The sequence below is a fragment of the Neofelis nebulosa genome, chromosome 5, assembly GCF_028018385.1.
Source record: "Neofelis nebulosa isolate mNeoNeb1 chromosome 5, mNeoNeb1.pri, whole genome shotgun sequence".
NCBI lineage: Eukaryota > Metazoa > Chordata > Mammalia > Carnivora > Felidae > Neofelis > Neofelis nebulosa.
In genome coordinates, this window is record NC_080786.1 from 10948759 (window position 1) to 10975390 (window position 26632).

Sequence of the window (26632 nt, forward strand, 5' to 3'; positions counted from 1 at the left end):
TTAGAAACTAACAGGGATTCCCTTTGGGAAGAAGGAGGAAAATCACAATCTTTTTTTGTTTTTTTAATTGATGCTATTGCTACCACATTTTCAGTCTGGCAAATGCATGTGGAAATTTCACGTTTTTCCGTTTTCATATGAGCAATTCCTGTGACAAGACAGATTACCTTATTCCCTAATTTCTTACTGTTCAGTGTTGGCACAGAAAATAGGTTATATAAGTTTAATGCTTCTTGTGATAAATGTGAGGGGTTGGCCATTTGGTGATTAAGGCTGCAGGATGTTGGCACGACAGAACTATCCTTGGCTACCTCATACTGTGTCAGACTGTATTTGATTAAAAGCGATCAATCTCGCGATTTTATATAAATGGCTCCAATCTGTTAAACTATTTGCTAAATAAATTAGATCAACCAGCAAAGTTCACAGTATCTTCCAGTAGGGCAGTGTTAGGTGGACAGCAGATTCGAGACTATTCCCTTCTGCCCAGGTGATCTTGTGTAAGTAACTCACTCTTCATCTACCAAGCAGGGAATGGACTGAAGGACTCCAGAAGCTCCTTCCTGTGCTGCTAGCCTGTAACTGCCGGAGTCCCTGTGGATCTGTCTGTGAAGAGAACTAGCCCCCTTCCGTGCAGAGGAGCTCCAGAGGTGGGCCCAGAGATTAGATGAACCCTTGTTCTAACCCTTCCCAGGAATGATCCTGAGTTACTGGTGAGTTAGGAACCCACTATAAAGGACACTGTTACATGTATCTAAAGAGAACAAGCTTGGAGTCAGACAGTCCCGATCCAAATCTTGGCTCAACCGATGACTAACTGTATAATCTTGGGTAAGTCGCTATAACTCCTTAACATTTGCTGAATGTTCTTATTGTTTTTAAATTTTTTTTTCAACGTTTTTTATTTATTTTTGGGACAGAGAGAGACAGAGCATGAACGGGGGAGGGGCAGAGAGAGAGGGAGACACAGAATCGGAAACAGGCTCCAGGCTCCGAGCCATCAGCCCAGAGCCTGACGCGGGGCTCGAACTCACGGACCGCGAGATCGTGACCTGGCTGAAGTCGGACGCTTAACCGACGGCGCCACCCAGGCGCCCCGTTCTTATTGTTTTTAACTCTCTTAAAGTTTTAAGTCCAGATAGTTAACACACCGTGTTATATTAGTTTCAGGTGTACGATATAGTGATTCAGCACTTCCATACATCACCCAGTGCTCATCACAAATGCACTCCTTAATCCCCATCACATATATAACCCATCCCCCCACCCCTCTGGTAACCATCATCAGTTCTCTATAATTAAGAGTCTGTTTCTTGATCTGTCTCTCTTTCTCATTTTTTCCCTTTGCTTGTTTTCTCTTAAATTCCACATATGAGTGAAATCATATGGCATTTATCTTTCTCTGACATATTTTGCTTAGCATTATACTCTCTATATATTGTTGCAAATGGCAAGATTTCATTCTTTTTCGTGGCTGAGTAATACTGCATTCCATTATAGATATAGATATATAGATATCTCACATCTTTGCCCACTCATCAACCAATGGACACTTGGGCTGCTTCCATATCTTGCCTACTGTAAATAATACTGCAATAAACATATGTTCTTGTATTTTTTTGGGTAAATACTTAGTAGTGAGATTGCTGGGTCATAGGGTAGTTCTATTTTTGACTTTTTGAGGGAACTTTATACTGTTTTCCACAGTGGCTGCACCAGTTTGCATTCCCACCAATGGTGCAAGAGGGTTCCCTCCTCCACATCCTCACCAACACCTGTTGTTTCTTGTGTTGTTGATTTTAGCCATTCTAAATGTGGCTAAGGTGTGAGGTGTGGCTCACTATAGTTTTGAGTTGCATTTCCCCGATGATTAGTCACGTTGAGTGTCTTTTCATGTCTGTTGGCCATCTGGATGTCTTCTTTGGAGAAATGTCTGTTCAGGTCTTCTGCCCATTTTTTAATTGGATTATTTGTGTTGGAGGGGTTGAGATGTAGAAGTTCTTTACATATTTTGGATACTAACCCTTTACCAGGTATGTCATTTGCAAATATCTTCTCCCATTCAGTCGGGTGCCTTTTAGTTTTGTTGATTATTTCCTTCATTGTGCAGAAGCTTTTAATTTCGATGTAGTCCCAGTAGTTTATTTTCCCTTTTGTTTCCCTTGCCTCAGACAACATATTTAGAAAGAAGTTGCTATGGCTGATGTCAAAGAAATTACTGCCTGTGCTCTCTTCTAGGAATTCTATGGTTTTAGGTCTCACATTTAGGGCTGTAATCCATTTTGAATTTATTTTTGCACCTGGTGTAAGAAAGTGGTCTAGTTTCATTCTTTTGCAGATAACTGTCCGGTTTTCCCAGCACCAGTTGTTAAAGAGACTGTCGTTTTCCCCTTGTATATTCTTTCCTCCTTTGTCAAAGATTGACCATACAATTGTGAACTTATCTCTGGGATTTCTATTCTGTTCCACTGATCTATGTGTCTATTTTTGTGCCAGTACCATAGAGTTTTGGTTACTACTGCTTTGTAATAAAACTTGAAGTCTGGAAATGTGATGCCTCCAACTTTGCTTTCCTTTTCCAAGACTGCTTTGGTTATTCAGGGTCTTTTGTGGCACTATACAAATTTTAGGGTACTTTGTTCTAGTTCTGTGAAAAATGTTGTTGGTATTTTGACAGGGATGTCATTAAATGTGTAGATTGCTCTAGGTAGGATAGACATTTTAACAATACTGTTCTTCTAATTCATGAGCATGGAATCTCTTTCTATTCGTGTCTTCTTCAGTCTCTTTCATCAATGGTTTATAGTTTCCAGAGTACAGATCTTTTACCTCTTTGGTTAGGTTTACTCCTAGGTATCTTATTTCTGATGCAATGGGATTCAATGGGATTGCTCTCTTAATTTCTCTTTCTACTACTTTATTATTGGTGTACAGAAACGCAACAGATTTCTGTACATTGATTTTGTACCCTGTGACTTTAGTGAGTTCATGTGAGCTCATGGTGGAGGTTTTTGGTGGAGCATCATGTCATCTGCAAATAGTCCAAGTTTTACTTCTTCCTTACAGATCTGGATTCCTTTTCTTTTTGTTGTCTGACTGCTGTGGCCAGGACTGGCAGTACTATGTTGAATAAAAGTTGTGAGAGTAGACATCCTTATCCTCGTCTTCTTCCTGACCTTAGGGGAGAAGCTCTGTTTTTCCCTATGAAGGATGATGTTAGCTGCGAGTTTTTCACATATGGCCTTTATTATGTTGAGGTATGTTCCCTCTAAATTTACTTTCTTGAGGTTTCTATCATGAATGGATGTTGTACTTTGTCAAGTGCTTTTCTGTACCTGTTGAAATGACCATGTGGTCTTATCCTTTCTCTTACTTACGTGAAGTATCACATTGGCTGATTTGCAAATATTGAACCACCCTTGCAACCCAGGAATAAATCCCACATGATCGTGGTGAACAATCTGTTTAATGTATTGTTGAATTTGGTTTGCTAGTATTTTCTTAAGAATTTTTACATCTATGTTCATCAGGGATACTGGTCTGTAGTTCTCTCTTTTTTCAATTTTTTAAAATCGTTATTTATTTTTGAGAGAGTGAGTGCAAGCAGGGGAGTAACAGAGAGAGAGAGAGAGAGACACACACACACACACACACACACACACACACACACACACACACACACAGAATCAAAAGCAGGCTCCAGACTCCGAGTGGTCGGCACAAAGCCTGACACAGGGCTCGAACTCATGAACTGCGAGATCATGACCTGAGCTAAAGTCAGATGCTTAACCGACTGAGCCATCCAGGGACCCCTGTAATTCTTTTTTAGTGGTGTCTTTATCTGGTTTTGGTATCATGGTAATGTTTGCCTCATAGAATAAATCTGGAAGTTTTCCTTCCATTTCTTTTTTTTTTTTTTTTTTTTTTTAGTAGTTTAAGAAGAACAGATATCAACTCTTCTTTAAATATTTGGTAGAATTCGCCTGAAGCCAACTGGCTCTGGACTTTTGTTTGTTGGGAGGTGGGTTTTGTTTTTAAATGTTTATTTACTAATTTAGAGAGAGAGAGAGAGAGAGAGAGAGAGAGAGAGAGAGGGCACGCACGGGGGTAAGGACAGAGAGAGAGGGAAGGAATCCCAAGTAAGGTCCATGCTGTCAGTGTGGAGCCCAATGCAGGGCCTTATCTTGTGATTGTGAGATCATGATCTGGGCAGAAATCAAGAGTCGGAGGCTTAATTGACTAAGGCACCCAAGGTGCCCCACGGGAATTTTTTGATTACTGATTCAATTTCTTGTCTGGTTATTGGTCTGTTCAAGTTTTCTACTTATTTCTGTTTCAGTTTTGATAGTTTATAAGCATCTAGGAATTGACCCATTTCTTCCAGTTTGTCCAATTTGTCGGCATATAGTTTTTCTTACTATTCTCTTCTAATTGCTTATATTTCTGTGGTGTTGACTATTATTTCTCCCCTCTCATTTGTGATTTTGTTTGTGCTCCTCCTCTTTTTGTCTTGATAAATCTGGCTAGAGGTTTATAAATTTTATTGATTTTTTCAAAGAACCAGCTCCTGGTTTCATTGATCTGTTCTGATTTTTTTTTAGTTTCTATATAATTTATTTCTGCTCTAATCTTTATTATCTCCTTCCTTCTGCTGGTTTTAGGTTTTATTTATTGTTCTTCTAGCTCCTTTAGGTCTAAGTTTAGGTTGTTTGAGATTTTTCTTGCTTCCTGAGGTAGACCTGTATTGCTATAAACTTCCTTCTTAGAACTGCTTTTGTTGCATTGCAGAGGTTTTGGACCTTTGTGTTTTCATTTTCATTTGTTTTCACATACTTTTTCATTTCCTGATTTCCTGGTTAACCCATTCCTTGTTTAGTAGTATGTTATTTAACCTCCATGTATCTGTGGTCTTTCCAGATTTTTTTCTTCTGGTTGACTTCTAGTTTCATAGTGTTGTGGGCAGAAAAGGTACATGGTACGATATCAACCTTCTTGTATTTGCTGAGGCCCGTTTTGTGGGCTAATATGTGATCTATTCTGGAGAATGTCCTATGTGCACTTGAAAAGAATGTGTATTTTGCTCTTTTAGGATGGAATGTTCTGAATACATCTGTTAAATCAATCTGTTTCAGTGTGTCATTCAAAGCCTTGTTTCCTTGTTGATTTTCTGTTTAGATGATCTGTCCATTGATGTAAGTGGACTGATAGAGCCCCCTAGTATTACTGTATCATTATCAATTAGTTGTTTGTTATTAGCTGTTTTTTATATATGGATACTCCCATGTTGGGCACAAAAATATTTACAATTGTTGTATCTTCTTGTTAGACTGTCCCCTTTATGACACATAGTGTCCTTCTTTGTGTCCTATTACAGTGTGTGTGGGGTTTTTTTGTTTGTTTTTTAATGTTTATTTAGTTTTGAGAGACAGAGACAGACAAAGCATGAGCGGTGGAGGGGCAGAGAGAGAGGGAGACACAAAATTTGAAGCAGGCTCCAGGCTCTGAGCTGTCAGCAGAGAGCCTGACGCGGGGCTCAAACTCTGAATGGCGAGATCATGACCTGAGCCAAAGTCGGACGCTTAACCAACTGCGCCACCCAGGCGCCCCTACAGTGATTTTTTTTTTTAATGTTTATTTTTTGAGAGAGACAATGCAAGTGGGGGAGGGGCAGAGAGACAGGGGGACACAGGATCCAAAGCTGACTCTGCACTGACAGCAGTGAGTCTGATGCAGGGTTTGAACTCACAAGTAGTGAGATCATGACCTGAGCTGAAGTCAGATGCTCAACTAACTGAGCCACCCAGGTACCCCTTACAGTGTTTGGTTTAAATGTTTTTTTAAATGTTTATTTATTTTTGAGAGAGAGAGAGAGAGAGAGAGAGAGAGAGAGCGAGCGCATGCACACATGCAAGGAGGGGCAGGGCAGAGAGAGAGAGAGGGAAACACAGAATCCGAAGCAGGCTCCAGGCTCTGAGCTGTCAGCACAGAGTCTGATGCGGGGCTCAAACTCACAAACTGCAAGACCATGACCTGAGCCGAAGTCTGAAGTTCAGCCAACTGAGGCACCCAGGTGCTCCTACGGGTGTTTGTTCTAAAGTCTATTTTGTCCAGTATAAGATTGCTATTTCAGCTTTCTTTTGACATCCATTTGCATGATAGATGGTTCTGCATCCCCGTGCTTTTGGTCTGCAGGTGTCTTTAGGTCTGCATATCGATGTAGGCAACATATATGGGTCTTGTTTTTTTATCCGTTCTGACACCCTATGTCTTTTGACTGCAGCATTTAGTCCATTTACATTCAAAGTAATTATTGATAGATATGTATTTATTGCCATTTTATTACTTGTTTTGTGGTTGTTCCTGAAGATTTTCTCTGATCCTTTCTTGTTTTTCTCCCTTTCATGTTTTGCTAATTTTGTTTAGTAATATATTTGGATTTCTTTCTCTTTATTCTTTGCATATGTATTCGTGGTTTTGATATATGGTTACCATTAGGTTTGTATATAACATCTGCATACGGCAGTCTATATTAAGTTTATGGTCATTTAAGTTTGAACCCATTCTTCTCTCCTCTCCTCCCTGTTTTAGGTATATGTTATTATATTTCATATCCTTTTTTTGTGAGTTCTTTGTCTGATTGTCCCTATTTTCCACAATGTTTATGCACTTAAAAAGAAAAAGAAAAAGAAGTAACAATGTCCTAAGTTGCAGACATCTATAAAAATCTGGTTCCAAAGGCAAGGGAATCAAAAGCAAAAATGAAGTATTGGGACCTCATGAAGAGAAAAAACTTCTGCACTGCAAAGGAAACAAATCAACAAAACTAAAAGGCAACCGACGGAATGGGAAAAGATATTTGCAAATGACATATCAGACAAACGGCTAGTATCCAAAAATCTATAAAGAGCTCACCAAACTCCACACCTGAAAAACAAATAATCCAGTGAAGAAATGGGCAGAAGACATGAATAGACACTTTTCTAAAGAAGACATCCAGATGGCCAACTGACACATGAAACGATGCTCAACATCGCTCCTCATCAGGGAATTACAAATCAAAACCACACCTCATGCCGGTCTGATTGGCTAAAATGAACAACTCCGGAAACAACAGATGCTGGTGTGGATGTGGAGAAACGGGAACCCTCTTGCACTGTTGGTGGGAATGCAAACTGGTGCAGCCGCTCTGGAAAGCAGTGTGGAGGTTCCTCCAAAAATTAAAAATAGATCTACCCTATGACCCAGCAATAGCACTGCTAGGAATTTACCCAAGGGATACAGGAGTGCTGATGCATAGGGGCACTTGTACCCCAGTGTTTATAGCAGCACTTTCAACAATAGCCAAATGATGGAAAGAGCCTAAATGTCTCATCGACTGATGAGTAGATAAAGAAATTGTGGTTTATATACACAATGGAATACTATGTGGCGATGAGAAAGAATGAAATCTGGCCTTTTGTAGCAACGTGGATGGAACTGGAGAGTGTTGTGCTAAGTGAAATAAGTCATACAGAGAAAGACAGATACCATATGGTTTCACTCTTATGTGGATCCTGAGAAACTTAACAGAAGACCATGGGGGAGGGGAAGGAAAAGGAAAAAAAAAAGAAGTTAGAGAGGGAGAGAGCCAAACGATAAGAGACTCTTAAAAACTGAGAATAAACTGAGGGTTGATGGGGGGTGGGAGGTGGGGGGGGGGGATGGGCATTGAGGAGGGCACCTGTTGGGATGAGCACTAGGTGTCGTGTGGAAACCAATTTGACAATAAATTTCATATTAAAAAAAAGAAAGAATCTGGAGCTATCTTTTCCCATGCCTGATCTCTCTCAGAGCTTCCTTTTACAAAGCTGCACGGAGAAATCATTCACATTGCTGGTATGTTTGACAAGGGCTGAATTAAGTTCTGGAGTGGTAGATAAGCTTAAATTTGCACAAGGCATCTGCGAATCTGGCACTGTTACTTTTGTACGAGTCCTTTAATGTGGTACGTGGGCACCTGAGAATTCCAAAGCCCTTTTAAAAAGAAGTGAAAATCTTCACAACCCCAATGTTGTAGAAGAGTAGAAAGAGCTTTCTATTTCAGGAAACAGGACGGCCAAATTCGTGCCTGGGTTCTCTACTGGTTATGTGACCACGGGGCAGGTAACTTATTCACTGAGCTTTGGACTATTCACCTGAAAACAGGGATTCTCCCCACGAATTTTTATCATTCCAATTTTTGGTATATGGGTTGTCGAACTGAGCAGTGGAATCCAATGAGGATCCAGATACTGGCATTTGTGAATTTAAAAAATCTGGGTTTTCTAATGCCAGGACAGCCCCACCATGGATGTAATCACCTGTTTGTCTGTGTAAGCAACTTTGCATTTTTGGATCATGGCAGGTCAGAACAGCCTCCTGGCTTTCCTTCATTCTGGAGGCTGGTGAAACATTTTTGTAGCCCAGAATGGCCTCCCTGTATAAAATCCCCACCCCACTGAATATTCACTTCAGGAATGTTATGGGGGCAAGGAAGAGTCCGCTACAAAAAATAACAGAAATTGAAAATGTATGTTTTAAAACACCGAATGTCTGGGCTCCCAGCCCCTCCCCGCCCTGCAGCCAACCTCACCGATGGTGGTCTCACAGAACTTCTCTGCAGCCACCTCGCTGGCAATGTTGGCTCCCATGAGCACACTGACGTCAATGCCCATCTTCTCCCGGATGATGTCGGAGATGAGCTTCAGCCCCTCAGGACCTTCGTCTATGCCCTGTAAGGATGTCAACAAGTTAGGGGAAAACAAACGACCGAACGAACGAAGCATGACACAGTCACTTTTGTAAGTAACAGATTCAGGCAACCAATGGCGTATGCAATGTGAAAAAAAAACAGCGCTTACAAGAGTAACATACACACCATGTATACAGTGTTAAAAGAGTAACAATAAAACGCAAAGAAAATAAACACACGTAACCACCCAGAACATGACCTACACCACTGAAGCCTTGTGTGTCCCTTCCCAAGTTCATCCTCCTTCTCACTACTGGTCCTCACCCCTACTATCCTGAAGGCTGTATACTCTGCTCCCTTCTGTTCTTGACCATTCTGCCACATAAAGCTATCCCTAAATATGTGAGGCCATTATGCCTGCTTTTGAAAGGCTGTAAGTGCAACTGTACCTTTGGTCTGTGATGTGCTGTTTGGTGCTACATTATTAGTTTAGAGATTCATCCATGTGGTTACATGAATGCTCTGGTTTGTTCCTATTTACCACCATGGAGTATTACCACTATTCATTTATCCATTCTATTGATGACGGACGTGTGAGTTATTCCAGTTTGCTTTCATGAACATTCATCCACGAACCACTCTAAAACACAGTCTCTCTAGAGGTTCCTAACCTTTTTACCATGTGGCCCTGCATCGTTTTATGGACTCATTCTCAGAATCTGATATGCATAAAGCAAAATGCAGGAGATTACCCAGGAAGCCAATTACGTTGAAATTTAGTTACCAAAGTGTTAAAAAAACAAAACCAAATTTGTGACAAAGTAATATACATGCTATTTTATTAACGCAATTAGAAAGATGATGCGGCAGGTTTAACAATTACCGTAATTTCAAGGTAGTGATCAGCATAAATGACACCTGGAGATAGCTGAAGCCATTGTACAGTGGTAGGAAAATACCCGTGACCTCTACTGAGAGCGGGGCCACAGGCACTGCCTAATGCCACTGTGACCAAAAACCTGGCTTTGTGGCTGGCATTCAAAACCAAAAGAAATGCCCATTTTAGTCACAGGTTAAAATGAATAAAAACATAATTTTTCTCCCCACATGAATTCTGTCTGTGGACCTCTGGGAGTGGTTTGTGGACTTCTAGTTAAAAACTCCCTCTTTGGGGAATATATCCAGGAGTGGAAACAAATGAGGATTAATTTCCCAGCAGCACAAACCACCAGTGATTTCTAGAACACAGCAGAGACCCACGTCCTGGACAGGAAGGTTCATCAGGAGGAGCTCACCCTCACATCACTGCCACCGCTAAAACCTGCTGTGATTGAGAGCGACCCCCCCCCCGCCCCCCCCAACGCTGAGCTCAGCTAGCCTCCTGGGATGTGTTATTGATTTCCTTCCAGGCATCTTTAAAACAAAAACACAAGAAAACAAAAAACTGCCATAACCTCCCTTTCAGATCCTATTTCCAACAGATGGACGTGAGAGGATGTGAAATTCCCCTGTAACCGAAGAAGTCCGACATTCGGCCCCACTTCCCTGCCTGGGGTCAGAGGCACGTTACCTTGATGAGGGTGATTCCCAGGGCTTTCTTGGGCACTCTCCCGGTGATCTCATCACAGATTCTGTGAATGAACTGGTGGGGAATGACAAACACCAGCAGGTCTGCATCCTGCACGGCCTCGCTGAGGTTTGGGACAGCAATCTGCAGCGGTGAGGAGGAAACAGTTACTCCCACACCAAAATATGCCTCGCCCAATGATTTCATCCACTGACCGTTTATCAGATGCCTACTGTGCGCAGAGTGCCGCGCAGACAGACGGGAAAGGCATGCGGGCCTGCGCTCTGCCTTCTCCTTCAGGACACCCATCTGAAGCTAGGGGGGTGCTCCTTCTGTTGCTTAGCAGGTGGGCAAGTGACTTACCTTCTCCATGCCTCAATTTCCTTACCTGTAAAAGGGAGTCATAATAATGCTGTATGGGTTGCTTCCCCCAGTTCCATTTTCTTTTTTTTTTTTTTTTTTTATTTATTTTTATTTTTTTTTTATTTTTTCAACATTTTTTATTTTTGGGACAGAGAGAGACAGAGCATGAACGGGGGAGGGGCAGAGAGAGAGGGAGACACAGAATCGGAAACAGGCTCCAGGCTCCGAGCCATCAGCCCAGAGCCTGACGCGGGGCTCGAACTCACGGACCGCGAGATCGTGACCTGGCTGAAGTCGGACGCTTAACCGACTGCGCCACCCAGGCGCCCCCCCCCAGTTCCATTTTCTGCCTTTCTTTGCCCTGCTCTGTTCCCCAGGGGGCTGCTTTTTTTTTTTTTTTTTTAATTTCAAAGAGAGAGGGCATGAGCGGGGGAGGGGGATAGGGAGAGAGAGAGAGAGAGAGGGAGAGAGGGAGAGAGGGAGAGAGGGAGAGAATCCCAAGCAGGCTCCACGCTCAGTGCAGAGCTCAACCCGGGGCTCAATCCCACAGCCCTGGGATCACGACCTGAGCCGAAATCGAGAGTCAGATGCTAAACCGACTGAGCCACCCAGGCACCCCACCCCCACCCCAGAAGGCTGCTTTCTGTGGACTGTTTTCCCTGGAGGCCCTTGCTCTCTGCCTTCTACTTGGCCTCAGCCAAAGTGGGGCACCGTCAGGAGATCTAAGGTTGGGAGGAGAGACAGGTCAGGGTATTTATCAGCCTCCTGGGGCTACTCCTGCCCTGGCTTCATTCTAGTTAAACCTCCTGGCAGGCAGTCCCTCTTCCATGTCCCTAAGCTCTGGCCAGGCTGGTTTGGTGAGACTGCTCTGCCCCCTCGCCCTTTCAGAAGTGGTTATGACTTCCTGCTGTTGCTAAACTCTGAGCGCTCCAGCAAGACCTTTTGGTTTCCTCGACCCTGACCATAGCTCTATAAATAGTCCCGCACCAAAGTCTCCTAGGTGAGGCACTTTGAGAGTGCTGTGGTGAATAGTAAGTGTTGGGCGCTTGGTACCCACTCCATCCCCGTCAGCTATTATGGCAATTGCTTCCCTTCAGATGAATATGAAGATGGATTTTAGAATTGGACACAGCCAGAGAAACACACATGCACGCGCCCGCACACGCACACACACACTCGAGCGGAAGTAAAGGCGACCGGCGGGGACATGGGGCCACGTGATCCCTAGCAGAAGACTGCTTACTGCTCCCCGATGTCTGATCTCCCCTTCTTCCTCAGCACAAGAAGCCTGAGTTTGGAGCCAGGCTCATAAATGCCCAGAAAGGTTACATTCCTCAGCTTCCCTTGCAGCTAGGTGCCCCGTGTGATTAGGTTCTGACCAACGGGGTGTCAGTGGAAGCGCTGTGACTTCTGGGAAATCCCTTTTGTCAGGGGGGAACGTGAAGAGATGGCTGGACAATGAGGAAGAAACCAAATGCTGCGATGGCAGAACAGGAGGATCACAAGAGTCCCTGACACCATTAACACATCACTAATATGATAAACATCTCTTACACGAGATGGGAAAAAGCAAGTACTTACTTTCCTTAGGTCACTGCTATGATAGGTCTTCTGTCACATGTACCTGAACCGGACTGTAACTGATACTCCCATTAAGCATTGCTGGTTCCCCAAACGAAGCGACTGGAGGAAGATTCTTCTCTGAGGATGTGCTGCGGGCCACAGGAGCGTCATTCGGGATGGCTAAGCCTCCTGGGAAATCTAGTTTGGGCGTTGTGATGGAGACCACCAGCTCCTCACCAAAATTCCTTCTTGCCTTCCTCCATAATCACAGAGCTGGAAGCTGGTCACTAGTCACCTCGCTAGAGACTACATTTCCCAGCAGCCCCTGCAGTTACACAGGCCAAAGACCAAGCTCCCTTGCATTTGGAGATTCTACCTCCTCCAAAAGAGCAATTTCTTGATCAATCCCATTAGCCTCCGAATGCCAATTCCCAGCTGCTTTGTCCTTGACTGACAAAGCACTTTATGCTCTTACATTTATTTGCCTGTGGTCCCACCCAGTGCCCTCCCAGCCTTTGTAAAAACTCTGGTCCTTCACTCCGCCTAGGGTTACCAGCCTTTCTTAGGAGGGGGTTTTCAATCTGTACGCCTTCATACAGCGCCTGGCAGCCTGAATTTTAGTTAAAATCTTTTTTCTTCTCTAGACCCATTGATCCTCCTCTTCCCCATCCATCCTCAACATACACACACACACACACACACACATGCACATGCATACATGTGCACACACCTCCATGTCTGCCTTTTCAGGGCATTTTCCAACATGGTGAAATGGAAAAGACACCAGAACCAAAGAGAAAATATGGAAAAGATGTACATTTGAGTCCCATTATCTGCAAATGATCAGCTGTTTGACCTTGGACAAGTGACGTATCTTCACTGACCTTAATCACCCCATATACGAAGGGGTATAAAAATCACTTTTCCTACCCAGATACTTCACAGAAACCTTTCAAATTAAGTAATATAAATGACAGCACTTCAAAATGATATGAAAGAGATTATTTATCAAAAAATCTACCTGCTTGAAAAAAAAAAAAAGAAAAATCTACCTGCTCCCCACAAATTCTTACCTTATTTCTTTTTTAATTTGAGAGAGAGAGAGAGAGAGAGTACGAGAGAAGGGCAGAGGGAGAAAGAGAGAGAGAGAGAGAGAGAGAGAATCTTTTTTTTTTTTTTTTAACATTTATTTATCTTAGAGAGAGAGAGAGATGGAGCATGAGAAGGGTAGGGGCAGAGAGAGAGGGAGACAGAATCCAAAGCAGGCTCCAGGCTCCCAGCTGTCAGCACAGCCCCACACAGGGCTCGAACTCACAAGCTGTGAGATCATGACCTGAGCTGACATCGGACGCTCAACTGACTGAGCCACCCAGGTGCCCCAAGAAAGGGAGAATCTTTTTTTTTTTTATTAATTAATTTTTTCAATATATGAAGTTTATTGTCAAATTGGTTTCCATACAACACCCAGTGCTCATCCCAAAAGGTGCCCTCCTCAATACCCATCCCCCACCCTCCCCTCCCTCCCACCCCCCATCAACCCTCAGTTTGTTCTCAGTTTTTAAGAGTCTCTTATGCTTTGGCTCTCTCCCACTCTAACCTCTTTTTTTTTTCCTTCCCCTCCCCCATGGGTTTCTGTTAAGTTTCTCAGGATCCACATAAGAGTGAAACCATATGGTATCTGTCTTTCTCTGTGTGGCTTATTTCACTTAGCATCACACTCTCCAGTTCCATCCACGTTGCTACAAAGGGCCATATTTCATTCTTTCTCATTGCCACGTAGTACTCCATTGTGTATATAAACCACAATTTCTTTATCATTCATCAGGTGATGGACATTTAGGCTCAAGAAAGAGAGAATCTTAAGCAGGCTCCACACTCAGCGCAGAGCCCGATGCAGGGCTTGATCCCACAATCCTGGGATCATGACCTGACCCAAAATCAAGAGTCGGATGCTCAACCGACTGAGCCACCCAGATGCTCCAAATTCTTACCTTTTAAGGACTCCACCCATCCCTGTGTCTCTTGTTAAAAGACATGCAAGGAAGCTGCCAGCTGGTCTGGATTTCTTTCTGTCTCTTACATTTCCTTCTTGAATAAATCAAACAACTTGTAGTTGGCTGGGAATGCGATGGGTCTCTAGAGCAATGGGACTGGGGGCTCACTTAGCACGTACAGACATTCCTTCACTCTCCTCGGTGGAGTGCTGAGGGTTTAGCCCACAGAAGCAATGTGTAGTGCGAGTTCTATTTGTATGGTTCACATGGTCCATTCACAGAACACTATTCCTCTTGCACAGTATCAAAAGAGCTCTCCTCTTTGAGAAGAGCACTGGGTGTTGTATGGAAACCAATTTGACAATAAATTTCATATATTAGAAAAAAAAAAAAAAAAAAAAAGAGCTCTCCTCAACTAGCCTGGTAACTGGAATACCTTCTTGCAGAATAAAACCTTTAGCTAAGACTTTGCCTATCTTTTCCACTCAACAAAATCAAGACACTTGTAGAAATGCTGACCTAGTTCACAGGCTTTCTGTCAAAATCTTCTGAGGGTGTCCACCATTAAAGATCCTGAAATACATTCAGAAAGACAACTCAGAACAAAAGGGCTTGCCTTACCTAGGTAAGGAGGAAAAATAATCAAATCAGAACCAAGGCATCATGGTTGGTCCACTTAATGTTCAGACTTTCAGGGATCCAGGGCTCTTGGTCCAAGCTTTTATACACACACACACACACACACACACACACACACATATATATCTCATATCTCATATATATATATGTATAATCATTTAAGACCGAGCTGGTAAAATGTATGTGGAGAAGCCTAAAGGTTCTCTTGTATCCCCCCGGATTAGTTATCACTGTACGTATATGGACACCCTGGCCTAGCTTGATCTCTGGTCAGCTAACCGGACACCCACAGGGAACCCACCTACATTCTTGAGGGAGCGAGTATTTAGGTTAAACACAACAGCACGTGAGTAACACACATAGCGAAGTCGTAGCTGGCACATAGCAGAGGTTCAAAAATATTATGGTTCCCTCCTGTTCTTCTAATCTGCATTTTGGCCAAGATCGTAAGTGAAATTTACGTCCTTGGCTCTACATTCAGAAAAATGATCCTCAGATACAGACAACCTTATCTGAAGAGTGTTACATAAATACGCACTGCTGGTAAGTAAGGTTGCTTCTAGAGAAACACAGCTGTTAACCGCCTGGATTCCCCAATACTACACCAGTAAATATGAACTTATTATGTAGACTGGTGGTACCCAAAGGGTGGTTCCTGAAGCAACAGATCACCACCACCTGGGAACTTGTCAAAACTGCAGATGTATGAGGGGCACCCGGGTGGCTCAGGAGGTTAAGCGTCTGACTTCGGCTCAGGTCATGATCTCACAGTTTATGGGTTGGAGCCCTTCGTCGGGCTCTGTGCTGACAGCTCAGAGCCTGGAGGCTGCTTCGGATTCTGTGTCTCCCTCTCTCGGCCCCTCCTCCGCTTGCACTCACACGCTCTCTCTCTCAAAATAAATAAACAAACATTCTTTTAAAATGTGAATCCTCAAACATGCTGGGGGGAGTCCAGACTGGTGCAACTACTTTGGAAACCAGTGGTGTGATGTGGTGAAATTATAGTTGTGTGTTCCCAGTGACCCTGCGACGCCACCCCTACGAACGCAGGCCATGACAGCAAAGCGCTGGAAACCATGCCAATGTCCATACCAGAGAATGGATACATTCACTTTCACGAACTTACAGGGCTTCAGATATCAACAGAGTCCTGGGAGCAGCTGGTACTTCCTTTCCTCCCTCTGTCCACACACAGGCACATGGGTGGGTGGTGGAGTCAGTCAGTGTGGGGGTCGGGCTCTGAGTGGCAATGGCTGTTGACTCCTCTAGGTTACTTCTTTCCCCTCCTCCTCCCTCCTGGCTCCCATGCTCCCAGGTAAGGGCTTCAGCTTCACAGACCTACTTGGCAGGTTCCCCTCCCCAGCACTCCTTGAGCACTGCACCAGGAACTGCGGAAAAACAGAAAACTAGAAAGTCAGGTTCATGCACTCAGGAGTGAACAGGTACATAAGGGCCTGGCACAAAGCACAGTGGACGGAACGTACTGATAAAGCGTGTGGTTTATAGAAGGGAAGGAACCATCGATCTGACAAGAATGAGAAATGAAACTCGGGAATTTCCTCCTCCAAGCATGGGTCAGAGATGACCTCAGAGGCCTTTCACGGCAGTGGGAACAGAGGCTCCCTTTGTTCTTCCCCTCGGATATTTGGACAACTTAACTTCTGAGCTCAGAACCGTAGGGATCCTTTCTCTCCCTGCCAACAACACCAATAACTGCCCGGCCCCAGCGTAGTGATACGGAGCAGAAAGTTCTCATTGTCCAAAAGACAATGGATCCAACAGGATGCGTCCACCAGGAATCAAACCCTAGCCTCTAGCCATGTGACCCTGGGCAGGTTCATTAACTTCTCTGAGCCTCAGTCTCTTCCGCCATAAAGTCAACATCATCGTTCTAATAGGAAAACTGATAGTATCAACCTAAGAGGGTTACTGAGAGCATTAAATGAGACAAGATATATAAACTACTTAGCACAGTGCTTAATAGCAGTGTACCCTATAACCAAAAGCCAAACATCAAGGGCGCCTGGGTGGCTCGGTCGGTTAAGCATCTGAGTCTTGATTTCGGCTCAGGTCATGATCTCACGGTTCGTGAGATGGAGCCCCACGTCGGGCCTTGTGCTAATAGCCCAGAGCCTGGTTGGGTCTCTCTCTCTCTCTCTCTCTCTCTCTCTCTCCCCCCCCTCTTTCTCTGCCCCTCCCCCACTCATGCTTGAGCTCCTGCACTCTCTCTCTCTCTCTCAAAATAATTAAACATTTGGGGGAAAAAAAAAAAAAAAACAAGCCAAACAACAATCTTTAGTGAGCAAGGTCTTTGCATCTCCAAACTTCCTGGCATGTATCAGTTTACAAATCTGTCCCCCTGCTGGGCTCCTTGAGGAAAGCTGCTGTTGGTCTGGTCTGGTCTGGTCGGTCATCTTCTCCCCCTTCCTGTCTCTGACAACTGTCACTGTGCTTTGCAAGAGCTGTACATGCGCATAAATATTGATAAGTATATGTAGGGAGGAGTATTTCATTAACAAAGTAGAGTTTTTCCGGTTAACCAGAGAATCAGGCAGATAGGAATCAGGCACACACAATGGTCTGCTTTTCAGACGACTGCAGAAAACCACCAAGGGGCGAATCTGGCAACAGAAGTTCACAGATTCCACGCATCTCAGGCTAGCAGCACAGTGCACGCTTTTTGTTTCTCTTGCTCATTTCTTCCTCCCCCCATTTCCTCCAAGTCCCTGGAATGAGGCCAGGCAATTAACCTGTATTTTTCCCTCTCAGCCTAATAAGCCTGAATTTTAAACTGTCAGTCTTACAATTTTCTATTTTCTCCAATCTCCTTCTGTAATTTAGGCCTTGACCCTAATTTTAATTACAGACCGTTGCACTAGCTGTCCTCACAAGTAGACTCAAGTCTATGTACTTAGAAAGGGAATATCAGGACAGGGGCATCACAAGTGGCAGAAGGCAAAGGTTGTTAGCTCCATCTTTGATGGGACCGACACTTTGCATGCCAAGAGAGTAGCCTGCGATGGGCTGAACTGTGTCCCCTCCCCGCAAAAGTCGTATGTTGAATTACTAACCTTAGTAGCTCGGAATATGACTATATTTAAAGACAGAGTCATTGCAGAGGTGATTACATCAAGATGAGTTCACTAGAGTGGGCCCTAATACAACATGACTCGTGTCCTCGTAAGAAGGGGAGGTTAGGACACAGACACACAGAAGGAAGGCCATGTGAAGGTGCAGGAAGAAGGCGGCCATCTCCAAGTCAGAGAGCCTCAAAAGAAACCAGCCTGGCGACACCCTCATCTTGGACTTGAACCCTCCAGAACTGTGAGGAAATAAATTTCTGTTGTTTAAGCCACCTTTCCTATTGTACTTTCTTACGGCAGCCTTAGCAAACGAATAGAAAGCCCATCTTCAGAGTCAGGCAAACCAAAACTGACCAAGCCAAGAAGCTGGTGGTAGAAAGGAACAAAGGAGGAAGGGAGGAAATAGTTTTCCCACTCCCCCAAGCCCCAAGTGCGAACTCAGCCAAGCGTAACTTTCAGAATTGACCCAAAGTACTACTATCTACCCCAAAGTCTTACCACATTTTCTGGCAGCTTGTGTCCTGGGAGATATTTCACATTTTCATGGTCATTATTTATAATGTCTGTCAGTTTTCTCCCATTAACGGTTTCTTCAAAGACCCACATCTTGACTGTGGAGGCAAACTTCTTAAGTTTCTTGACATTATTACCAATTATTTTTGCAACAGCTGAACCCCTACAAAAGAAACAGTGAAGAAGAAAGAAATTAAACTCACTTGGGCAGAAGAGAAAAAGCATTCAATTATAATTGAGAAGAATCCTGTTCTGACTCTGATTCAAGCACTGGGTTTATAACTTAACAGGTGATGTCCTATCAGCCACAAGCCATTGGAAGCGTAGTTGTTTTCACTTGGAAGGAACACCCTCCCCACCCCCCGTGATCAGAAAAGCCCCCAGCACTTGGTACAAGCTCAAAAACAGCACCCCTTGAAACTAGTAAGCATCAACCTATCTTGGAAGACAGTATCACAGGCAGAAGAGAAACCCACCTAGAAGACGACATAAAAATAAAACCTGGAGTGTACCCCAAGCCTCCGAGGCAACCAGGCTCTGTTTCACATCCGTCATGAGATTAAAATGTAGCTACCGTAGAACAAATTCTGTTCTGGTGAAGTGCAAAGGCCTAAGTTACAGTCTAATGGAAAGACAAGGACCTGAGTGACTTCCAGAAAAGGAGCAGGGCAAGGGCGCGAGGCTCAGATGCCTGGGTATTTGGTCCCCCCAGCAGACGTCCACCCAGCCGGCCTCTCGCCCGACAAACTCCCGGTTTATCCTGCATCTCTGTTCTCCAAGCACATTCTGGTAACTAACTGGCATCCCACAGGCTTTGCCACAGGGGAAGAGAAGGCACTTCAACTAGCTGACACCGGTCGTCTGGACAATGGACACGGGTCTGGGGCTGGTGGCCACCGCAGCAGCTCTGTTCCTGGTCAGCCCAGGCATCTCTATGCCCATCTCACGACGCTGAGTGCACAGTGGGCCACGGGCGGCTGATTCGGCCGGGATGACTGTGAACGGAGAAAGTCACTTTCCTGGTGCGGGAAGCAAGTCCTTCTACCTCGGTCACTTCTCTGAGTGGGTGGTAAGCTTTTGAGAGCAGAGAACACATCACCTTTTCTCTACTGAATCACTGGCATCTAGCCCAATGTGTTATACACAGTAGGCACCCAGTAAATATGTGATAACGGGGATGAATGAGTGCATGGGTGATTGGATGAAGTTATTGGTGAGACCAGGGAGGAGGCAGAACAAGATCCCTGGATGACCTCGCGTGTGATGTAACTGGAGTTTCCCTACTTATTTTTGTCATGTCATTTTCAGCACCAGTGAACCCCAAAGGATGTACAGACATGGTCTGACGGGCTTAGTGCTTAACAGTTGCAACAGTCATTTGAATTTTCGGAACTAACTCATTTCAGCAGATGCTACAGGTTTGCCTTTGGCTGCAGATGCTTGGTTTCCCCAAGAGGAGTTTGTAAAGACAGGAGCAAATGTATTCCAGTAAGATCACACGGAGGGATCTAGTGGTTCTGGCTTATTTTCCCGCCGGATTTACTACATTTGGATTCCTAGTGCCCAATGCCCCGTGTCAGTTTGCTCACTTGCCCAGAATCACACTTGCTCTCTGTGACCTTGTGGGAGTTACTCAATGCCCAGGAACGCCTCTGTGAGCCTGAGCTGTGACCGCCACGGGAGTTCATGAGCAGCTGTTTCCCAGATTAGCATAAGGGTGATAGTGATCGTGGGGAGAATCTTGGCCTCTCTTCTACAAAGCGTCAGGAGAATCGGATTAATAGGTATTTAGCTAACAAACTGTCCTGCTGGCTTCGAGTAAGAATTTCACAGGTAAAGCTACAGAGCTTTGCTTTCTTTTGTGAGGGAGGGCAGCACCAAAGTCCGGGGCCTGTGGTGCAGAGCAGTAGTTCTCCAGGCTGGCGGCCCCGTCAGTCCCCGTGGAGCTTTAAAAACTACTGAGGCCCCATCTGACTCTGGAAGTACAGGTTTCATTGGTCTGGGGTGTGGCCCGGGACTCCGGATTTCTAAAGCTCCCAGGTAATCTAATTTACAGCCAAAGTTGAGAACAACTAGCTTGGTTTATCCATTTATCTTAGGAAAGGGAAGGTGATCGGGATCGTGGGAAGAAGCATGGAGTTTAATTCCAGGACAAATGTAGCAAGGAGAAGAACAGAAACATTCTGGGGTGTCTGTAAGGCCTCGTCTTGTTCTTTCTGATTAACTTACACAATAATCTGCTTTTGTTTTTAAGATCAGTACTTAAAACACGGTATTTTATTGTTTTAAGCTCTTTTACAATCTGGTAAAATCTCCACATTGAACCAAATATTTTGTTTGCTATCCAGCTTTCTTTTCTTCTTAACATTTATTCATTTTTGAGAGACAGAGTGCAAGCAGGGGAGGGGCAGAGAGAGAGACAGACAGACAGAATCCGAAGCAGGCTCCAGGCTGAGCTGTCAGCACAGAACCCGACATGGGGCTCAAACTCATGAACCATGAGATCGTGACCTGCGCTTAAGTCAGAAGCTTAACTGACTGAGCCACCCAGGTGCCCCTGCTGTCCACCTTTCTTCAGTATTGTTTACAAAACCACCAAAAGTATAATCCGCCTTGACATAACAAAAGCCATATATGACGAACCCTCAGCTGACATCATACTGAGTGTTCTCACCACCAAAAATGTGGAAAGGGGGCAGTCAGAAGCTTTTTATTTTAGGAAATAAATGTTTATCATTTGTTTTTATTTTCTATTTTGTAATTTTCATTTTTATCCAAGATACTTATCACCTTGATTTGTGGTGGTTTCACAGGTATATCCATATCTCCAAACCCATCAAACTGCACACAATATGTCCAGTGATTTTTATGTATCAATTACACTTCAAAAAAGCTGTTTTTTTTTAAAAAGGAAGTATGTATAATCTACACCCCAAACTCCTTTGTGACTCTGAAAGGATACTAGCTGTGTTCATTCCATAGGTATTATTACTACTTTTTTTTTTTTTAATGTTTATTTGTTTCAGAAGAGAGAGAGAGAGAGAGACGGTGAGAGAGAGAGAATGAGCAGGGGAGGGGCAGAGACAGAAGCCCAAGCAGGCTCTGCACCGTCAGCACAGAGCCTGACGCAGGGCTTGAACCCATGGATCGTGAGATCACGACCTGAGCAGAAGTCGAGTCACGGGCTTAACCGACTGAGCCACCCAGGCGCCCCCTACTTCCCACCAACATGAAGGAACAGGATCAAATAGAGCAAACGAAGTGGTCTGGAGGAACCTGAGCGTTTGGAAGGGACTGGAGGCTATTGCAAGTGACGTACCCTGTTCTAAAAAAAACACACAACAAACCACACGAAAACACAAGAAACAACAAACAAAAAGGGGGCTGGCCTGCAGAGAGCCGGTCCCAAAACACTCACAGGTACTAGAACTGAGCTTAAACTAAAGTACTGGCTATAGTCCACGAAGGCAGTTAGTTCGTACGTGGCTTGCTTGTGGTTGGAGCGGGGCTTCCCTGACCACACTGGCGGAGCTCTCCCTGTTTCAGTGTTGTGCCACTGCACAAGCATAGCCAGGCACGGATCTCCCACTGCAGGGGTCAAGGGCGCAGGCAGCCATTTCCACACCTGGCCCGGCTCATTCAGCTCCTAAACGACAGGTGGGACAGCGACCTTCCAGGTCCTTTCCGGGGTCTATGACTGCGTCCAGTGTCTTCCAAGGTGAGGAACAGGTGTACCCCCGGCGGGCTGAGTGCTACTCCCACACACACCACCAAAGGACACTGACTCACTTGTGCCCTTTCAACTCCTATGGCCCTCTGAGAGAGTGCAGAATGTCTCATTTAAGTGCTGCTGTGTTGTCCCCATCTCTCTAGCATGTGCTAGTTTCCCTTCTTCACAAAGTCGCCAAGTGCCTCAGACTCTGAGCCTTGGCAGGGGAAAAGTAGTATTTGGCAAGAAATCTGTAACGCTGTTCTGTTCTCGTTCTACTGGTTGTTGTCACCTCCTACATGTGATATTTACAGTAGTGATAGAAGGTTTTCCGTTAAAGTCAACTTTTAAACAAAGTGTAATAAGCAAATAACGCAGGGGTGAAGCAGAGCCAAAGCCATAAGGGTAGAGCCTGCCAGACAGAAGTTTAATCCTGTCCAAACTTTTCACCTTGAAGATTAAGACAGGGAGGATCGGAGTCACTCTGACCTTCTATCACGCAACCAGGTACTGGCAGAACTGGAAGAGGGACTCAGGTCTGCTTGCGGCCAGTCCTGAGTCTTTACCTAGATGTATAAAATCACATTTCCCGCGAAACTGTGCGGACTAGGGGCGCCTGGGTGGCTCAGTCAGTTAAGCCACCGACTTCAGCTCAACTCATGATCTCGTGGTTCACGGAATTTGAGCCCCACGTCGGGCTCTATGCTGACAGCTCGGAGCCTGGAGCCTGCTTCGGATTCTGTGTCTCCTCTCTCTGTCCCTCCCCCGCTCTCAAAAATAAATAAACAGAAAGAAGGAAAGAAAGGAAGAAAGGGAAGAAAGAAAGGAAAAGAAAAGAAAAGAAAAGAAAAGAAAAGAAAAGAAAAGAAAAGAAAAGAAAAGAAAAGAAAAGAAAAGAAAGATAGATCATGGAGACTGATTTGCAACTTCTACAATGCTATTCAAATGAGTTTAGAAGGGACACCCATGAGGAGGGATGTTCCTGTGCCCGCTACCTACTGGGACTTAAGATCTCCCTTTAATCTTTACTGCAGCCCCAAGAGAGGTCCTCATTATCCCCTTTAACTTCACAGGTGAATAAGCTGAGGATCAGACAGTAAGTTACCCAAAGGTTACGCTGCCCATCTAGAGCCAGCAGTTCTGATCCAGATCTGTCTCCAAAGCCCACGCCTTCCGCCATTTTATATCTGCCTTGGTGCAGAGCCATCCTTTGTTGAAATGCATGGTGCACACCTAACAAGTGTAGACACTGCTAGGCGAGTCCGCACCCTCAGGGAGTTTGGAGAGTGGTGAATGGAAACTGGCGTCGCTGCGGCACGCGCACAAAGAAGAGTAACTGTGCCACGGTGACCAAAGTGGCTAAGCAGATGACACGGTGACACATCAGAGAGGTCAGGGAGAGCTGGGAGGAAGCACAACTAGGGCTGAACTCTGCGGCGGGGAGAGGGCTTCACCGTGGGGAGGTGCGGAGCCTTCCAGGCCCTGGAGCAAAGGTGCAGGAACAGGTGGGGCCCAGAGATTATCTTCTGCTTTTCCCTGGAACCAACACTAGTAGGGACAGGAGGAGGAGGGGGGAGGAGGAAAGAGCGGGAGAGGGGGAAGGGGAGAGGTCAAGGAAGGAGAGGGAGAGACAGGGGAGGAGACAGTGGGGGAGAAAGGGAGGGAGAGGGTGGCATTGCGGGGGAGGGAGGAGAAGGTGCAGAGGGCAGGGGTGGGGGCCAGCCCAGAAAGGGGTAGGCCTACCAGATGTCAGGCACTGGTTTCTGTTGCCGTTTTTATTGAAATATCATTGACATATAACATTGTGTAAGTTTAAGATGTACAACTTGTTGATTTGATACATTTATATACTGCAATATTACCACCAAAGCACTACTTTAAACACCTTACCCATATTATGTTTCATTCCTCAGCAACCCTTTGAGGAAGTTGATATTATCATCATATATAATGATTATTACATAGTATATGTATTACATATATTACAATATCCATCTATTATTATCCCCATTTTTTACACGAAGAAACCGAAGCCCAGAGACCACCCAGGTAGACCAAGAGTCACGCTCCAGGCCATGTCTTCAACACTCTGCTCTCCCTCCCTGGGTCCCAGCTGGATAGACACCCACCTGCTGGAGGTCCTAACCTCCAGCTTGGCATGCCCACCTGACCCCTTGGCATTCACTCTCTTGCCTTCTGGCCCCTTCTTCTCTAAAGAGCTGAGTATTTTCAGCAGGCTGGGGATGTGCTCCATCAGCCAAGGAATGGCCACCTATCAAGTTAGGAGCAAACTTGACAGAATTCTTCACAGAGTGCAAAATCCTTCTTGGCCAGAAAGGACCCTCCAGTCCCTCCTTCTTTTTACTAAGGAAACTGAGGCCCAGCGAGAAGAATTAACAAGGGTTCAGCCAGATTTTCCACATTCCATGCCCCAGTCTCTTCTAGAGCTGATCTTAACTATGGAACCAACAGAAAAGGGTGGTCAATTTTGTTTTAAATAACATCTGCTTTTATACTCATAAAAGCAATACATGAAAGATGAAAAGACAATTATGAATAATCTCACCACCCAGGGAGAACTACTGTTAACATTTTGTGTAATTCTTTGCGTTCAAGGGCTTTTTAAAGTACAATCAAATGCCAGAGTATTAGATGCAAATGTGAAAAATGAAGTATTTTAAAAACTGATTCAACTTGGTGAATGTTCATTTGATCTCTGGATAGGGAAGCTTTCTAAGCTTAAAATCAAAGGAAGAAACCACAGAGGGAAAAAGATCAATGTGAACAACTTCACAAAGAAAAGGAGGGGGAAACATGAAAAAAAGCCTTTCCATCTATCAAAATTCAAAAGGGCCGAGGAAAAAGCTTAAGGTAGAATGTTACATTTAACCAAAAAAAAAAAAAAAAAAGAATGCAAAATTGTACACTCCACATGACGGGCAATTAACAAAATACATACCACCTCGCACCCATTAAGATGGTTACTACAGGGGAAAAAAAACCCAAACAAACCCAGAAAATAACGAATGTTAGTGAACGCGTGCGGAAATTGGAACCCTTGTGCACTGCTGGCGGGAATGTAAAACAGGGCAATTGTTATGGAAAGCAACACAGTGGTTGGCCAAAAAACCAAAAATAGAATTACTGTATTATCCAACAATTCCACCTCACGGTGTGTACCCAAGAGAACTGAAAGCAGGCACTCAGATGTCTGCACACCCATATTCAGAGCAGCATTACAGTGGTCCCCCTCATCTGCCCTTTCCATTCTGTGGTTTCACTTACCCCCTACCCCCACCCCCCCCGGGTGCCAGGTCCCTGGTGTGGGCAGATAGCCGGCCATCTCTCATCACCACAAGAAAGGCGACGACAGGACACTTAGGTATTTTGAGAGTGATGAACCACATTCACGTAACTTTTATTACAGTCTCGTTATAATTGTTCTATTTTATTCGTTATTATTGTTAATCTCTTACTGTGCCTAATTTATATATTAAACTTTGCCATTGGTACATACGTAGAGGAAAGAACACAGTATTTACAGGGTTCTGTACTATCTGCAGAGGGTGGAAGAAACCCAAGTGTCCACTAATGGATGAATGAATAAACAAAATGTCCTACATAAACACAGTGAAATATTTTTCAGCCTTAAAAGGGAAACACATTTTGACACACGCTACACCAGGAATGAGCCTTGAGGACATTATGCTAAGTGAAGCAAGCCAGCTACAAGAAAGACAAATACTGTATGGTCCCACTTACACGAGGTACCATAATTATAGGAACCCCCTCTTGCCGCTGGTGGAATCTAACCACCAAATAGAGAAGTCCGAACTAGCCTGCTGACGAATGAGAGACACACAGCCCAGTCACTCCTGTCAGCTGGCAGGAGCCTGCTCCCTGCCAGACACACAAAGGACGTCACCTAGAACCAAGAATCCCAGGCAACCCAACACTGGACTGCAGCCTTATGAGTGAGACCAGGCTAGACCAGCAGAAGAAGTTCCCAGCTTAGTTCGGATTGTTGATCCCAAGAATCATGAATGTCTCTCAAAAAATAAATAAATGTTTAAAAAAATTAAAAAAAAAATGGATTCAGTTCCCAGATCCCAAATGTGGAAGGGACTGAGCCCCAAAAGAGAATGATGGCAACCGAAATTTAAGAAAAGAGAGTGGGTTCACCAAGGCAATGCTCAGAGATTAAGGAGTGAAAGTTGGAAGTGACAGATTTTTCACTCAGATGTAAGGTTTTTCTAACAATTTGCTAGATTAATTTTAGGAAGACGAGTTGCCTTAAAAATAGTAAACTATGATCATCTGCCATGTGTACAAGAGGGGGAGTGCCTGCTCTGGGGGGAAACAATGATTTTCAAGGCGTCGTTTCAATCTGTTCATTCTTTCTTTCTTTCTTCCTTTTTTGAAGATTTTATTTTTAAGTAATCTCTCCACCCAGCGTGGAGCTCAAACCCACAACGCCGAGATCAAGAGTTC

General features: G+C 44.5%; 1 protein-coding gene across 1 annotated transcript in view; it reads right to left on the reverse strand.

Moving 5' to 3' along the window:
* The window catches only part of GPD1L (glycerol-3-phosphate dehydrogenase 1 like), a 57949-nt gene that overhangs the window by 25706 nt on the left and 5611 nt on the right, over positions 1-26632 (reverse strand). The window contains exons 2-4 of the mRNA XM_058729639.1: positions 18418-18595; positions 10281-10421; positions 8612-8750 (exon numbers count right to left, since the gene is read on the reverse strand). Of these exons, the coding sequence (XP_058585622.1) occupies positions 8612-8750; positions 10281-10421; positions 18418-18595 (458 nt within the window). The remainder of the gene's footprint in view (positions 1-8611; positions 8751-10280; positions 10422-18417; positions 18596-26632) is intronic.